General features: G+C 37.1%; 1 protein-coding gene across 1 annotated transcript in view; it reads right to left on the reverse strand.

Annotated features, from left to right (window-relative positions):
• LOC126481022 (RNA polymerase-associated protein CTR9 homolog) overlaps nucleotides 1-18,572 on the reverse strand; it is a 108,889-nt gene that overhangs the window by 38,651 nt on the left and 51,666 nt on the right. Inside the window, exons 9-12 of the mRNA XM_050104483.1 lie at nucleotides 7,107-7,315; nucleotides 6,846-7,027; nucleotides 2,173-2,353; nucleotides 683-831 (exon numbers count right to left, since the gene is read on the reverse strand). Of these exons, the coding sequence (XP_049960440.1) occupies nucleotides 683-831; nucleotides 2,173-2,353; nucleotides 6,846-7,027; nucleotides 7,107-7,315 (721 nt within the window). The remainder of the gene's footprint in view (nucleotides 1-682; nucleotides 832-2,172; nucleotides 2,354-6,845; nucleotides 7,028-7,106; nucleotides 7,316-18,572) is intronic.

The following is an 18,572-nucleotide window of genomic DNA, read 5'->3' on the forward strand; positions in this document are numbered from 1 at the left end:
CTGATCTGCTAATACTGGCTAATCACCCATCTATTATTTGCGAATTATTTTTGTTTCATTTTGTCCCATGGAAGGAAATTTGTGTAGGTTCTCTGTTTATAAACTGAATGAGTTTTTTCTGTTTACACTTGTATTTTAACTTTTTTTCAAAATGAAGATAGGAAACCCATCACTTGAGTGGTCCAGGTTTTTATTTCTCTTGATGAAGGAAATGATAAAAATTCCACAAGCATGAGAACAATCATGTTCTTGTGTATAAAGCCTGCTTCAGCCTTTGCAATTGAGCAAACATGATTTTTCTGCATCTAACTGTCAATTCTTTATACTTTTCTAGATTATGTTTACAGTTTGAAGACTTATGGGATGTTTAATAAGAGATCCAAAGGCCACATGAAGACATTCAATAGCAGCAGAACTGTACAAGCATCAAATTAACCGTATTTTCAATAAATTAATAAGAAGAAAAGAAGAAAAGCAGATGGGTTTACCACACAGAGTGCGCTATTATTCAAGACACAAATTTCTAATACAACAATAAAACGTCAGTGTCTGCAGTAGCTTTTCTGTAATTAAGTCTCATTTGTTAAACAGTTAGAAATATTAAGCTTTCGGCATTACAAATCACTTTTCCATACATCTGTGTAAATGAAGATATTACATATAAGTAAGTTTGCACACTCACCATTTGTATTGCTCCAACATACTGCTTCTGTTCTACATATATGTGGGCAATGTTTAACCAGACATCACAGAAGTCTGCAGTGGCTTCTCTTACTTGTGCAAATATGTCACGAGCTTCATTGATGCATCCCTTGTGTGCTAAAACAGCCCCTGTAAAAAATTCAGAAGGCTCGCTGAATGATATGACCTCTTCTTTTAATGGAAAGGACATTTACTGCAAAACCTGGATTCTTTTTCTTCTTTTAATGAATAGTATGACATGTATTCCAATACACAAACTGTTCATATTAAGTAACACCAGAAATACATACATCCAGCATGGACTGAAGTAATCAAAGACTAATTTTGAAACTTTATTGTATTCTTCTGCTGTATCTAGGGACTGTCGAATCACCAGCATCATCATTCTCTCCTACAGCTGTTGCTTCTACACACACACACACACACACACACACACACACACACACACACACACACACACACACACACACACACACACACAGAGAGAGAGAGAGAGAGAGAGAGAGAGAGAGAGAGAGAGACAGAAATTTAAAGAAGGTATAAAAATGACAATGGTAAAGAAGACAAAAATACCTAAGGATATTTAATTTTGAATAATAAGTAAACTGTTTTTGTTCCACTGATTTTTTTACTTATTAATCAGCCTTAAATATGGAACTGCCCTAACAAGAAGTGATGGAAGAATCCATAACTATGGATATTTACTAACACAGTTGAATTTTTGTGTGTACAGAAAATATTCTCAAATCAAGAACACAGTTTGAAAATTAATTTGCAGTAAAATATACTGCTTCATAAATTACAGAACTTAAGTGTCTAAGCAGCACAGTCAAGACAAACAACAACCTGTTTAAACAATTTACATAATCTGCTCATTAACAATACTGATTAGTTTAAATAATCATTTTCATTTCTTAACATACAAGTTTAATAGTTCAGTTTCCAAAACTATTGTCACACGGTTACTGAGAAATGCTTACTGGCAACCCCCATGCGACATACAGTTCCAACACATGTTTGATTAACTAGTATGTTAGGAAAAGTTATACAAGAAACAGTGAAGGAAAAGCAAAACAAGGTGCCTGCTCAACTATAGTTGCTCAGTACTGTAAGACATTGTGTGTCTTAATTTCATGCCCTGTACTTCATAGCAGAAATCAAGTAGCAGTTATCAAAGAGAGTCACTTATAGCTAAACCTTAAATTACTCAAAGCTCTGGAATTGAAACTGTGAAAAATGTCAAAATAACGGAATAATAATAATCTAAAATGCATTTTAGAAACCCTACCTGTCTCCTACATCAGCAAGCGGCAATACTGTGGTGAGAAATCAGTATAACTATATACAACCCTTTCATACTATTTTGTAGCAAATGATGGCTAACTACAATTTCAACAGAAATATGTCAGTTCACAAAACAATAAAATAAATTCATACATTGGACTACCAAACAATGTGTGAAAAACATACCTATACCATTGGCAGCCCAAATGTTGCGAGGATCATTCCGAAGAACATTCTTGTACATAGCCAGGGCACGATCCTGATGTCTTCTCTCTCGCTCCTTGTCTCTGGTTGGCTGATGCAAAGTTTGCAGCCATACATTACCAAGAGCAATTAAGGAATATGCATCTGCTGATGTAGCAGGATTCTATGGAAAAACAGGTTTCACTGTCAGAATCTTGGCAGTGTTAGATGTAATGATAAATGCACTCGTACAATTTACTGCATTCTTTGTGACACCAAATACCTAAAGGTCCAGTTAATAAAAGATCAACTGCTGACAGATCATAACTTTACCACTCACAATTAAATTTACTGGCCAGTGTAATAGATACTTCTTTAAAGTTATGATGCACAGGTAGTAAAAAGTACAGTTAGATTTTTAACTTAAACTTTTGATATCTGTCTCTTCACCACCAATTTTGCCTCAATGTGTTCATTATGAACAACCGTCTAAAACTGCCCATACCATGTAGCATAAATAACATGGGCAACGGAATACCAGGAGTGGAGCACGAATAAATTTTGTCAGGCTTTATCACCAACAAGTGCAGGATTTGTCAGATACCTAATGACTGCCACAGAAAATTGTGCAATGGCCTGGTACCAAAGCACGTCTTAGATATACAGTCCTGCAGACTCAGCAGGGAAGTGAGTTAGTATTGTTTCAGCTCAGTGATGTCTGATACTTCTCATAGTTATCAATGGTAATTTGAGGGCTGTTTTAGTATCAGGACAGGATCCTCTAACCTTCTGTCCAGCTGCACAGTCAAAACATATTACCAGCAGCAGAGTTGATTTACAAATTTGCAAAGATGCACTTTTTTGAACAAACTGCCTTTATTTTGATTATTACATTTTTTTTTTTCCATGGAGCTTGTTTTCTCATGCATTTCTCTCTTTGTATCTAAGACTACAAATGTTTGTTGATATGCAGATAGTGCAATACTTTTTTTAGCAGTTTAATTCAAATTCTGCAACAGAAAAATAATAGAGTAAGCTGATTGAAAGTCTTTGGCTTTTCTTCTGTTCCTTACCCCAATATGATAAGTGAAATTTCATTTACAACAGACACAGGTCATTTTCTCCAAATGAAGCTAACATCTAAATATTGTTGCATGGCAGCTATAATTTTCTAACTGTAGATATGATGTCTGAGGGCATCATGACCACTTTTAATACAGCAAACATAAACATATTCTGTCTGGCTCACTTTTTATATATATTTGGATTACCAGTTTTGACCTTTGTTACAGATCATCTTCATAACCATACTTAAATGCTGCAAATCACAGTTCATCTGCAGGGTGAGGATTCTGTTAGAACTCAGTCTTTGAACAAGCTATAATTTTCATCATGTTTCATAGGACTGGTGAATATTCTTACTAGTCTCTGTGCCTTAGCTGCAAAATACAAGATAGACCAAAGGTCTTATTACAGCAACCAGGACAAAGTGAGAAGGAACAAATTTGAATAATAATGACTATTGTAGTCTGAGATACACAAGCAATTCAGAATACTATGCATACCAACAAGCTGGAAAAGATCAAAAATCCTAATCCACTACAGTTCAAGCTTTTAACATCAAGATTATTTTGTTCAGTGAGTAGAGTGAACATACAACCGAGAAACATAAGAGTGTTTCCATAGGAACAATAAAATATTTAGGTGGTGGTAGCATAGACTAATTTGGGCAGAGGCCATGGAATGCGTGCATTTTTTGTTTATTACATGTGTTGGTACTGCAGTTTCTATGGGTCCTTTTATCGACTGGCACTTTGCTATGAAGTTCAAGCCATAAAGTTGTGCCTGAGTTTACATAATCGAATTTTTCAACTGTGACTGTGATTTGTTGGTCAATTCTACTGTATCTTTAAAGCATGTCACACATATTTACAAATGATGGGTATTCAGATATGCAATTTGTGTAGATGTTTTACAACACAAAAGCTGCTGGTGCTATTTGTACTGAATACAGTACATGATTTTCTAACTGCACAATACCAGACTCGAGGGTGCTTACTCGCATTTTGACTACACTGTGTGACACTAATGCAGTGCCCAGCAGTCATATTTTATCTGAATGTGCAAATGAAATGAGTGTTGAAGAAGCAGATGCTATTTATTTGGTAACCACAGTCCTCAAACAACAATTTAATATTTCTACATGTTTTGGTGTTCTACATACAAGAACATATGCGACATTACATATGTGGCCTCTATCCTTGTCATTTCCAGTGGGTACAACACCTTCAAGTGAGGGAAAAAGGTAAACAACAGGAATTTCATCATTTGCTACATGCAATTTGCTGAGTAAATCTGTGAATACTGCTTACTGGTGAAGTTATTTTCATTCACGACAGTGTGAATAAGACTCTTAACTAACATTGGTAGTCTGATGAAAACCTACATGCTTTTGAGGAGAAAGTGTTTCAAGAACACTTTGCTGCAAATGTGTAGTGTGGTATGACAGACACCTGTTGTGTTAACAGCACTGTCTTACACTGGTCCATCTTGAAAACTAGCTTCCAGCATAATTAGATGTTCCCTTGGCTACAAGAATAGGTATTTTCTTCCAGTGTTATGGGGCCACTGTACATTCTAGTTGTCAGATGACATCATCTAAACCTACTTTTCCCGGGAAGATGAACTGGGTGAGAAGGCCACAATTCTGGACCATCACAGTCTCCTGACCACGCCCCTTTAGATTTTTGCCTGTGGAGGTGGTTGAAAGGCGAAATCTCCATACAAAAAGTAAATGCAAGAGACAAATTGATTTCACCTATTAAAAATAGTGTTGCCACTATAAAATAATGCCAAGATGACCTCACCAAGACATATAAGACAAGAAAATTCAAAAGTGCTATGAAGTCTAGGTGGAATTTATGAAAATCAACATTGAGCTTTCGGTTTGCTTTAGATCTTGTGTAAGCATTATTTGAGTTACATTCTAACAGCTACATGTCTGTTACCAATAACAATTGGACAACAGTCATACAGAATGTCTTATCTGAATTAGTTTATGCTACCACGTCTTTCTGAAACATCTTTTACAAACATTTTGCAGAAGAAGATGGGGCAGTTAACCAGAAATCCATACATTTATAGATTAACACAATGTGTTCCTCAGATATTGTCTAGAAGAAGAAGGGGAAGAGAGAGAGGAATAGGAAGAAGAGGAAAAAGAAAAAGAAGACAAAGAAGAAGGACTCAGAAGTGAGAAATGGCTCAAAACACACATTACCACAGAGATGCACCTATGATGAACAGCTTCCATCGATTTGTCAGAGGCACTTGTTATAAACTACTTGCACTTAATAGGACCAGAAAAATAGTGTATTATATATGTGGCAGGACAAAAATAGTTACTGAGGAAAGTGTTCTAGTTTCTGTAAGAATACTACTCATCTACTGCTATCTGCTTAACAATCATGTGGTTATATTGATTAATGTTGAAAAACAGCAGTTAATATGAAGTGAATGATGGGAGGCTTATTTAAATGATCATTACTTCTTAAAATGTTAACAGATATTTGTAAATACAAAAATCTAATTTTCAGGTAATCTACAAACGGAAAAGCTTGTCAGGTATACTTCTAATTTAGTTTATGAATTTCTGGGGGCCAAATTTATATTTTATCATTAGGGAAGTAATTTACAGCTAATAACATGGGAAACTATTTGTTACACTATAAAAATGACAATGGTGAACAAGAACAATGTTGGCATGAAGCATCACTATTGCATAGCCACAAAAATTGAATTAAAAAAAATATCACTACTCTTTTACTGGAGATTGTACAGAATTTTTTTTATGATTAATGTTTATCTGAAAAATTACTAGCCATTATACCTAGCAATGAGCCTATACCACATACATTTGGCCACTCTTATTAAACTGATAAACAATTAACAAAACAACCTTCTCTTGGAAACCAATAATACAAAATCTATGGTCATTGTTATGAAATGATACTGCCTCTATCTTTAGCAGTCAATGGGCTACATATTGACAAGTATTGGCAAGCTACATCATTTGAGGTAATGTTAATAATAAAGACATCAGAGACTGTGTATTTACTTTTACTATGCTGGGTAAGGACACAAGTATGATTCACATTAAACTGGGAATCAATATGTTATTCGCATCGTGATCCACTGGAAAGCACAGAAGCTAAAGAGGATACAAAATGCAGCAGCGAGCCACATAGGCCTCTGAATATTGGCACTTGGGCCACAGCACTGCTTGTTTGCTCTCGAGTTTCCTCATTCATATCTCAAATAAATGCTAATTGCCTCCACAGAGCAAATGTTGCAATGGCGTTTAACTGAAGAGCCACGAGATACTATAACTTCACAGTGTTCAAAAGGGGAAATCTGTAAGCGTAACTGTTAGAACAGATAAAACCAATATTGATTTTTGCATGTCCATTAAAAGAGTAAGAATTTTTCATTTTTGTGACCACAGTGTCCACGTTTGCTTTACAATTATTAAGGATTTAAATTCAGACTATGCAGCTACCACTTGTACCACTAACAGTGGCGAAAGCCAGAATTTAAATACCTTGATAAGTGAGAATTCTACTGCTACATGTCATCTGTTTTGTAATTTTATCAATTATCAATACTCATCCACTCACTTTAAGAACTCTTTCAAATTTCTTCTGGCCAGGACCCCACTCCATTTTTGCTAAATGCAAATTTCCCATTAATGACCACGCATCAGGATGCTCGTTGTTAATTCTCAGTGCTTCTTTGAACCAATCTGAAGACTCGTATATCTGACCCTTGTCTCTTGCCATGCAGCCAAGACGTAAATAACCTGAGATGGGAATTGGTTACAAAATTTGTACATTGGCCAGTGAGACCCGTAAAAACAACTACAATAATTTTCCACATACAGTCTACATAATTTGGATGCTCCTTCAAGATGTCCTTATAAAGTTTTTCTGCTCGATCAAATTGACACAGCGACTCATATAACCTTGCTAAATTGTAGGTTGTTGTTACTGCTATTGCATTGTAATATTTTGGATCTTGCTCTGCTTCAATTTTAGATCTATTTAATGATTCTTCCAAGTTCTGTTTTGCTTCTTCCAAATTCCCTAATCTGGAAGAAAGAGAGATTAGATAATATTTTTCACTATTAGTATTACTACTACTACTACAAAACACACACACACACACACACACACACACACACACACAAACAAACAAACAAACCTGCAACATTTTCAAAACAGCAAATTAAATGCGAGGAGTTAAACTTTTATTACATCAGCCATGTAGAAAACATGATAACTACAAATAACACAAACAAATATTCCTTTACTGTTCATATTAAGTTTTCTTTATGCATAACAATACATAAAACACAACAATGTACTGGAACTGGTATCAAATATCTTTATTCCTATTTCAGATTTATACCTTAGAAAATCCGTTTCACACAGGGCATGCATTTCCATACAATGACATACCACATATCTCAAACACATTTAACCCATAAGTCACAAAGTGACTATTCTGTAAAACGTACTACAAATTGTGAACTCGAGGAACCCTACGCTTAAACCGAAATTGAAGGAATATCATCAGAAAATTTAATGCATGTTACATAACATTTATTTTTACAATTGTGTAAGTGTTATTTAAATGCTTCCTGTTGATTTTACTGCACTAAATAAAGCCCGCTCTATTTTACTTTTTATCATACAAAATCAGGTATTTTTGCGCAGTTATTTAAATTGAACACATAAACTGTTAGAGAACTGAAGTTTACACCCTGAAAAATTATAGTATCTCTATAGCTAGTAAATTTTCATATACAGCTAAATTCCAGGATTTAAACTTGCACATAAAAATTGCACTCTACAGGTACAAAAAGAAAATGTGCTAAACTGACATTCAGTGCTGGGCTCTACGTTTTACTTTACCACCACTCGGAACATACTTTATTTTAACTAACCTTTCAAGTATTTTATTGGCGAAACAGAAAGGACTCCACCACCGTTGTACTGAAGTTCTTCCTCTGAATGAGCCTTTTGCTTGCAGAACTGTAATCATTGGCTATCGCAAATCACCATATTTTTTGTCTATTTCTTGAGTTGTATCATTGACATTTTCCTCCATTTAAAAAAAAACATCCCAACATGTGGCAACAATGAACAAAGAGGTGATAAAGCAACCAACAATAAGACATTTGCAGGGTTGGTTATTTAAAGTGGTCTGTGGTCAATGGTGGTGGTGGTGATTTGGGGGGGGGGGGTTACAGAAACATACTGCTAGATTTGATCTTTGAGAGACAGTTCAAAAATTCTTGTGCGGTAGGAAACAGAACGCCAAGTGAATTAAGGCTTAACACAGAAAAACAAATAAACAATGAAAATCCAGCTGTTTCGAGCCAACTGTAAACTTTTAAAATGCTGCAGCACCAACTAAATGTGTTTCAAATTTCTATTTCATATTAACTATTTAAAGAAAGAACGATCTTGGATTTTGTATTTTATTTTCACTAGCACAGTCTAGATAAGAAGATAATATTGGCCAGTGAACTCTACTTGGAATTTAGGTGCTGATGACAGCTACCCTTCCTCCTTCCAAAGTGGTTAGAAATTATCTTTCTCATGGGAGATACGCTTAAGAAAAGATCTCAGTCATTGAGAGAGGTATACTGAAGGATTTGGTATTGTAGAAAATGGGCTGATTAAAAATATTTTTAACATTTAAATGACTTGTAAAAATAGGGATATTTAAGATTATCATAATAAATTCCCTGTTATTGCAAAAATGGACGATCTGTGTGTGTGTGTGTGTGTGTGTGTGTGTGTGTGCGCGCGCGCGCGCGCGCGCGCGTGCGTGCGTGTGCGGAGGGGAGGAGGGGGGGGGGATTAGTGCTACTATTACATTAGTGAAAACTGTCAGTTTCACCTCATGTTCGCACTAACTACCAGAAAGTATATCGTTAGTAAAGCACAGAAATTGAAAATACAGACAACTTCAAAATCAGCTTAATATGTTTACATATAATATAAAATCGTTTGTATTCCTGTGATACTGGATTTGAAACAGTTAACAACAGAAGTCAGCAAGGTGCTGCCACAAATCCCCTTCCATTCCCTTCCCCTTTCAAAGATAAACTAACTGCAGACATTCTTACACTAAAGCAGTCATTTATATCACAATGTGAGCTGGTTTAAAATGATGTAGATATAGTTTTGGAAATTAAGAGTCAACGAAATTCTTTTTCAAAGACACACTAAACAGAGACATATCACTTCATACAGCTCATTTTGCATGGCCTTGCAATGTTGTTAACATGCCCACAAAACTCCCTTGAACTTTCTGGAGATCCAATATTACTAAAATGAATTACATTTTGTCCCTGCTGCAGTTAATGCATTCAATCCATCATTTCTGCCACTTGAAAAATGAACAAGAATATCAGCCTTTCAGCTCAAGTAGCCAATACTACAAATTAAATACTTTACATGGTGCAAGTTTCAATAGCAAATCAGACCTTTAGAGACCACGTGGTGTAACACACACTATTCTTGTTTTGAGATATTTACTAGGATTCAACAGTATTTTTGTATTAGTTTTTTTTAATCATATACAGGGTGTACATACAGTCCAGGAACACTTTCAATTATTTATTGCACAAGAACTAAACATTGTACAGATGTCATACATATTGCATTTAGAAGAGAAACTCTGAAAGTTTTTTTACAAAGATTTGATATGCGAACCATGAGTGACCCAACAGACATCAATACAGTAATCGAATTCTTGCCATACCCATCCTAGCATGGCATCATCGACTGTGGCAGTTGTTTCCCATATTCTCTCCTGGAGCTTTGCTACATCGCGTGGTAGAGATGGGACATACACCAAATCTTCAATGCGTCCCCACCGGGGAGGCCAGTTCATGAACTGCAACACACAGAAAGCTCGCTCTGCACCTGAACTCGCCATATTTGCGACCAGGACTGACTATCGGCAAATTACCATACTACGTTGCGGCAGTATACATGGAAAACAACAACAACAACAACTTTCAGGGTTTCCCTTCAAAATGACATATGTCAATGTTTTGTTCTTGTGCCATGAATAACTGAAAGTGTTGCCGGACTTTATGTACATCCTGTATGTTACTGGAATAGTTTTTTCTATCCCAAATTAACAATTTCAATACTTTTTTCCAATTATAATTGTGACATAAGGGCCAAAATGAAGTTACACCTCTTGTGATACAAACAGGTAAAATGTTTTTGCTATGAAAACATACGTGGCAGTCAACAATACTGCACTTACATAATCTTTGTTACTCATCATCAATACTATCATTTCCATTCACTGGCTTAATGTCTTCAGCATCATCAGATGAAAGAAGACTCTGAACGTAGTGGTGAAGAACAAGTGAAATGAAGAGAAAAGTTCTTTCAAGTTGTTCTTCTCTTTTTTAACAGCCTGAGGTCTTTGGGCACAGTGTTCCCAGAGGTATAGCAACAATAAAGAAAGTATATATTGCTACTCACCACGCAGAGGTGAATCACAGACAGTCATTATAAAGAACACTACTAAAATATTAAGCTTTTGAACAATACTTCCTTCTGAAATAGGAAACACACACACACACACACACACACACACACACACACACACACACACACACACACACACACAGAGAGAGAGAGAGAGAGAGAGAGAGAGAGAGAGAGAGAGCGCCTCACATATACATGGTCAGTGTCTCCAGGTGCTGTGAGAGTTGTGAGAATGTGTAAGAGCTCTACTTCTGAATGCTGATAATATTTCTTGCGTTATTTTTGACTGTACCTGCCTGTGACTCAGTGCCTGCTCTATGTGGTAAGTAGCAATCTACCTTTCCACATCATTATTATTTCAGCCTGGACTTTCAAGGCTTTGACTTTCTCGAGTTATGTTAGAGAAAATATGTATAGTTTTTTTAAATCCTAGATCCACTAGTGAAATCCCATACCTGTGAAAGTGTTTCCTCAAAAAAGAGTGTGAACGTATCACTCTTTTGATACTGAATCCATTGCATCCTTAACGATGACCGTGGATGTTTCTCATCATTACTTTTTCTCTTGGTGACTGACTTTCAACACTTTTCCGCAGACAAGAAATCATTGTTTGTCCTCCTTTGACTTGGCAATAATATTGTACCAATCTTTGGGATAAAATATCTGTTGTAACTTCCTATAGTTTTCTGCTAAGACAAAATCACCATCACTGGGGAGAGAGGAACTGTCACTATCATGAACTTTTGGTCTTTGATTTCAGTATTATTCTTTTCACTTAAAACTTTTTTTTATTGATGTCAAGGCTATTCTCCAATTCTTGTTCTGTCCTGTAAAAGTATCACTATTTAGTACAACATGTTTTGTGGGCAGTGATCTTGTTTCGATGTATTTGACCAAAGAGTAAATCTTGAGATCCAGTCATTTTGATCCAGCAGTATATAAATCCTAATTTTGATGATAGCTCTTTGTAATCCAAACTATAAACATATAAATTACAGTTGTAATAAGCTACTTGACACAGCAAGTCTAAGAAAGGAGTGTGTCTTCTCCAAATCAAAAGTAAAGACATAGCATGAGCTATAATGAACTGATTCTTCAGTGTGCACTTTCATGGACTCCCGAGCATTTCAGCCTTACATAGATGCAATTCGTGGTCTTGTTGAAGCTGTATCTTTGGTTGTTCATCTGCTGAATGCTTGAATTTGTTAGCAAAAGTATCACACTGTACAAAAGTGTTCTTGGGATAGCCGTGGAAATGCAAGTTGAACTCTGTGTTCTATCGTAAATGACTTCTGCAGCAGGCTCTTTTCCTTGACTTTTGAAGTAGTCTTTGTACAAATTATAGAGGAGCCAAACATTCAAATTTTCTAGCAAATATCTTCTGTTTGGGTTGTAGGATACTGCATAGTGTTACTGATATGATGAAGAAGTAGTATGTGTTCACATACTACCGCCATTTTTTCTTCTGAAGTTTTGTTGCCAGGAACTTAATTGTCTCATTTGTCTTACCTGAAGGCTCTGTAAGTTTTACCTTTTTTGGCTCCAGTCATTCTAACATCAGAGATTTTGAGGCATCCTAAAGGTATTTTTACATACTATTTCAATTCCTCCAGCTATGGTCACATGAAAAATGTTAATTTCCAACTGTTGGTGATCAATGTGGAGGCATTTTCTGTTTCATTTGGGCACATATCAACGTATAATTTATCAACAATTTTATGTCTAAGATGTGCTTTACGCTGGCAAACTAACACATACACAAGAAACTGTTCAAAATGGTTCAAATGGCTCTGAGCACTATGGGACTTAACATCTATGGTCATCAGTCCCCTAGAACTTAGAACTACTTAAACCTAACTAACCTAAGGACATCACACAACACCCAGTCATCACGAGGCAGAGAAAATCCCTGACCCCGCCGGGAATCGAACCCGGGAACCCGGGCGCGGGAAGCGAGAACGCTACCACACGACCACGAGCTGCGGACAAGAAACTGTTAATTTTGATGTAAAGTAATAAGGTAATGAGAAAATATAGAACACTGAACAGCACTGGATGACAGTGTGATGGAAAATATTTCCTACTGGATCCATTATAGTCCCTAATAACTGATTCCAGGATGCTGTCTTTTATCACAATAACTTGTGAATCACACTGAACACCATTCATCCCTCTCAACTACATCACTTCATCTGTCAACAAAGAGCTGTCTTTGCTTACAGCATAAAATTGTGGTTGCTATGTGATTTACAAATTACACCATTAACAGAAAGGCAAAAGCTGAATAAGATCTGGACTCCACTAAAAAATTACAAAATGTTGAGTTACACTACTCTAGCTTTAAGGGGCTCAATTATCTCTCACTTTTCTGTACTTCGCAGATTGTCCTATGTATCTTTTACATTTATACCAAAATCATAAAATAGCACAAATGGCTGTTTTAAAACATGTTAGAATAGCCAGATTAATTTTTCATGTTCTCTGCTATGGAAAAAAAACTCTAATGAGCTGCTGTGACAGTAGGAGAAAATACAATGTCCATTATTAAATCAGTTTGAAAGAAGTGTACTATTCAATGTCACAAAAGCAAATGTAACAAATTTATGACTTTGGCACAGTGATGCCCACAGGTTGCATGTATACTGAAATGCAGGGTGGTGTGATGTGGGACAGGCAGGTTGGGCACCATAACATAATAAGACAGTGGAGGCCTTGGGTGTATGGTGGGACACAGACAGCCAGCATACTTACACTTGTCACTTGTCACAGTCCCAATATGGGATTTTCTCCTGTTGGTAGTACCAGTACTACTCCCTTTCTGAGCAATAGATGACAAACACATGACTGCAAATGAACCTGCAATGTGAGGCTCTTCCTTTTAGAACTACAGAAATCGTATTCGATTTATACTTGCAGTAAAAGTTGAAGCGAACTATAGCTGTACTACAATTGATGTAGGCACAATTAAAAAAAATAAATAAATAAAATCCATCTGATTAGTTTATTTCTTTAGTTATCCTTTGCCAAATTGAGTGTCTTCTTCAAATAATCAGAATGACCTGCATTGTGCAGAAAAGTTTGGACACACCAGTCCCACTAATTCTTCTGGCAGCATATACAATAACTGGAAAGCAGACCCTCTGTGGTAAGCAGGAGACAAGAAACTGCCACTAAACAAGTCCTATGCAGCTAGATGCACAAGTAGCTGATCTGCACAGCAATTTGCACTGTCATTAGAGAGCAAGTGTCACACATTACAGGTATGTGATAGTTGCTTCCTAGTGTATACATGGTCGTACCACATAATGTCAGAACAGAACAGAAATGACTGACCTCAGATTACCATGCAAGCATGGATATGCTGCATAAATTGGTTAGATGCCATTACTAATTTTCTTATTTGTGATGACAATAATATATTTTGTTGTTATTTGCATCCCATCACTCATAAAAATGCAACTGAGAACAGTTTACCTATTCATATATGAGCTCAGTTTTACTGGAAGCCCACTTGTCCTATTATCAATCCCTCAGGATTTACCTGATAAATTCTAGTTTTCAAGCTAGACTGGATCAACCAAATCCGATGCTGACTATTGTTAATTGTTGTGATAATACCAGCCATTCATGTCACACAACTTTATTTTTCTTTTCTTTGCCAGCAATACAGATACAATCAGGATGAAGAAAACCTAAGTAAAAATGTAACAAAACAAGGCAAATCATTGTGGTTTTCATCACAGACTAAATGTGTTAATAATTAGAAATTATTTCAAGGCTGTGAAGAGGGTGTCAGAAGAGCTAGTGTGGGTGACCCGGGTGCCAGAAGCCATTTCCACTGGTTCTCCCAGCACCAGTGGGCCTTTGCTTCTGCCATGCTACATCATGTTGTGGAACATCACAGGGCATCATATCCTGCTGGGCAACCAGCGACGCAACACTGACAACAGCAGCAAGTCCTTGGAGGCTGGGTGGAAAGATAACAGAAGGTTACGTAGTATGAGACAAGCAGTGTTCAGAACAAGCAGTATAGCTCTCAATATGAAAGTAAAGGTTACATCACAGAGATTTGAAATTAATGTAAGTATTTCTTATGGTAATTGTCTAGAGACTGACGGAGAGTTTTGGGGCATCTGCAGTGTAATTTAATTGGGTACAGTGCTCTATGTGCTCAGTCAGCACGTCTAATATGCCACAAACATAATTTACCTGTCCCCTATTCAAGGGACTGCTGAAAGAGTGCGTGGGTAGTACGCTGAAATAAGAAAAATGTGTCAATGAATGCAATGTGATTAGAGACCCAATAGCTCTTTGGGTACTGTTTTCCCTTTCTACTCATTTCCTGGCATCCTAGTACTTAGGCTTTGCAATGTCCAATACAGAGAGTGAGAAGGTGATCAATAAAAGGTAGTCCAACATTTGCTGGATCAAATAGTTATGGTAATATTGAATTGACCAAGCAACTACGTTTGTTAATGGAAGAAAGCAATCCTCACCTATGGTATCAACACCCATCCTACATGCTTGAAGGTCTCTCAGGCATGCAGCCGGGTTGACTGGTTATTGTAGAACGAATTTTCAGCGGCGTAAAGTGCCATCATCATCAGGTTACTCCTGTTGACTGACGTCCTAGGCCGGCGGGTGGTGTGGTATATATACCTGTCGCCTCTCCCCTCCACTGACTCCGCATATGGACTGAGGGACGTGCAGGCCGCAGTGGTGGGGGTAGCTTGCGCTGACGAGATGACTGACGGGCATCAGTACGCATGCCGCCTTCGGCGGGTGGGGTGCTCTGTTTCCACTGCTCCTGCAAAACTTTTATTGCTGGATTCCACGCTTGGCTGAGCTGAAATCCATTGTCCTTGTTAATATGGTTCTCGTGCAGCCGGATTTCAATTGCTTCCTTGTATACACAGCCCCAAAAGCGGGATGTGTTGTGCAGGACTTCTGTATTCTCGTATTTCATACAATGATTTGTCTGGAGGCAATGTTCTGCAATTGCAGATTTTGTAGGCTGTTGGAGATCGGTGTGCCGTTTGTGTTCAGTACACCTTTCCTCGATCATGCGAATGTTTTGCCCCACATATGCTTTCCCACACTCACATGGTATGAAATAAACTCCAGATTTCCGGAGTCCTAAATCGTCTTTCACTGTCCCTACAAGGGAATTTATCTTTGGCGGCAGGCGGTAGACGCATTTGATGTTATGACGTCCTAGAATCCTGCCTATGTTTCCAGATACGTTGTCCGTGTATGGTATGTAGGCTGTCGCTTTCAGTGGATCATCATCAGGTGTTGGCTGTGGTGTGGTCTTCTGCTTGAAGGCGCGTCGAATTTGGCGGTCACTATAGCTGTTCTTCTGGAACACATCCTTGGTCTAGCACTTTATATTCTACTCCAGGAGAAAATACAAAGCCCTGTGGGAGTTACGATGATAAAGCATCGTGTGCTGACAGCCTATAATTTACTGAAGAATGGTGTTCTGTAAATTTAGACGTAAACAACACAAATTAAGAAGTAACGTCAAGCCTAGAGGACTTACCAGACAAGTGCTGAAACATGTCTTGTGATCATAAAATATTGTGTTTCATGAAAGGCAATTTGTAAAATTCTCTTAAAGCTGTCAAAATAATTGAAACTAAATTTGGTTGGTTCATCATTTTCAAGTGAACACTTACATACATTTGAAATATAGCATTAACAGATCTTACATTATGTCATAAAAGGCACAGGACATAAGAATATTCTAAGAGCTTTGGAATTCTGTAAACCTCATTAAAATGCATAATTTGGCGTGAAGCGCACATTGATCTGTCCAGATTCATGCTGAAGTCAGCCCCTACCTGGTATTAAACTTTTCAGCATGGTTTTCAGAACGCCAGTTTTCTTGGATAGAAGTGCTGTATTACCTCAAGTGTCGTTCTTTATTGTGGCATTATGCCGTATATGTCAGAAGATGAAAATGTGCACTTGAAATTCAGAAGACAGTTGAAAGTAGCTAACAGTGTGGGATGAAACACTTTGCTTCAAATAAACTGGCTGCCTCTGAGGAAAAGATTAATAAAAGCCAAATTTCTGTCACAAACCAACAAAAATAATTTCATTGTTCTGCACGATGATTAATGCTGGATTGCCAATAATGAGGAAATGAAATAAAATAAGAAAACTGAAACTTATAACATATTTTAGTCTTCCATAATTATCTGAATGTATTTCAATTCACTTGATAGCTCCCAGTCACAGAAAGCTGTTTTGTTTTCATTTGACGTGAGAGCTGTAAACCAAGAGAAAACAGCAAACTCACGAAACATAAACATGGATCATGTGGACACTAACCTAACCTCATCTGCAGGATGGATCATCACCCACAGTGTGGCAAGCCCTCACTTCATGACACACTGCAGAAAGTTTTGGAATTTAAGCCAGGACATTGGCACAGACATGAATGATCAGGCACTTCATGCCGCTACCCGCCCTGTCCCCTCTCCCATAAAGACAAAGAAAAAAATTGTCAACACCATGTGGCATACCCAGACGGTCACCCATTCAAATACTGGCCAAGCCTGATGGTGGTGATCAGATGGTGTATTCAGCTCAGCAGAGCCACTGCTACATTACAGCTCTGTGGAATGTTCACACACAGCAGTGAGCAGGGTACAATGTTTTAACAGTAAGATCTAAGCGGTGGGTAATGGATGAGTGTGTGTGTGTGTATAAATTTATGTCTACATCCGAAAATAGCTTTCCTAAAAAGTTATCCAGAAAGTCCATTAAGAAAAAAAGTAAGCCCGGGATAATTAAAGCAATTAAAATTTCACGTAAGAGGGAGAGGGAATTTATATGGAGACCAGAATAAGTCTAGGTCCATTGTTACTTGCATTCTTTAAAAAGTACTGGAATATTTTAAAATAAGTCATTAAAATGTCCGGAAATATGCATATCCTGCTAGAAAATAAAATGCAGATAGTAAGATTAAAACTATATGGGATACTGTGAAACAGGAGACAGGAAAATCAATCCGTGTACAAAATACCACAACAAACTAAATAGCAATGTTCTTACTGATAATTCTTAAGTTGCAAGCACTTTTTGAACAACTTTCTAAATGTAGCAGCAAAAACAGGATTCAATAGTTTAGTGTAAGAAGCAAGAGAATATATTAGCAATGTCATTTCACATAACTAAGCAGCTAGAGGCAGCACCAACATGCTTCACTTAAATTTATAGAATTATAAAAACTCTAAAAAGCCAAACCTCATACTTTAAAAAAGAGAATACAAAAAGTTGTGCTCAATAAGTCTAGCAATACTGAAAGGAGAGAAATTTTAGTGACTGGGGAAGAATCACAAAGGAAAGTTAAATTTGGATCCACTCCTATTCCTTATATATGTGAATGACCTTTCATTTAACATGCATTAAGCAGAATTTGTACTTTTACAGATGATACTAGTGTTTTAATCAGTGCTTTTTTTCTAAAAAAAAGTTTGAGGGTAATCTGACATTGGTTATAATGCAGTGAAAATTACTAATAACTGAATCATGGGATATCACTCCTCTGCTTTTAGCCATGATGTCATCAACATCATCATCATATAGCGGTACCGTAGAGACATCTATCGGTAGCTCGGCATTTGAGCGTACGCATATCCATTTAGCACTACCATCACTCACTATTAGCAGGTGAGGGCACTACATGTTTGTTGAACTGGCTGCCAGTGAGTCAGTTGTCGAGAACGATTGCCACAGCTTCGAAATGCTTGAAACAGTCAATGACATCGCTTTTCCCAACAAAAACTGCACTGGTATCGTTCATATTGCAATTAC

Source organism: Schistocerca serialis, chromosome 5, assembly GCF_023864345.2.
Source record: "Schistocerca serialis cubense isolate TAMUIC-IGC-003099 chromosome 5, iqSchSeri2.2, whole genome shotgun sequence".
In the NCBI taxonomy this organism is placed as follows: domain Eukaryota; kingdom Metazoa; phylum Arthropoda; class Insecta; order Orthoptera; family Acrididae; genus Schistocerca; species Schistocerca serialis.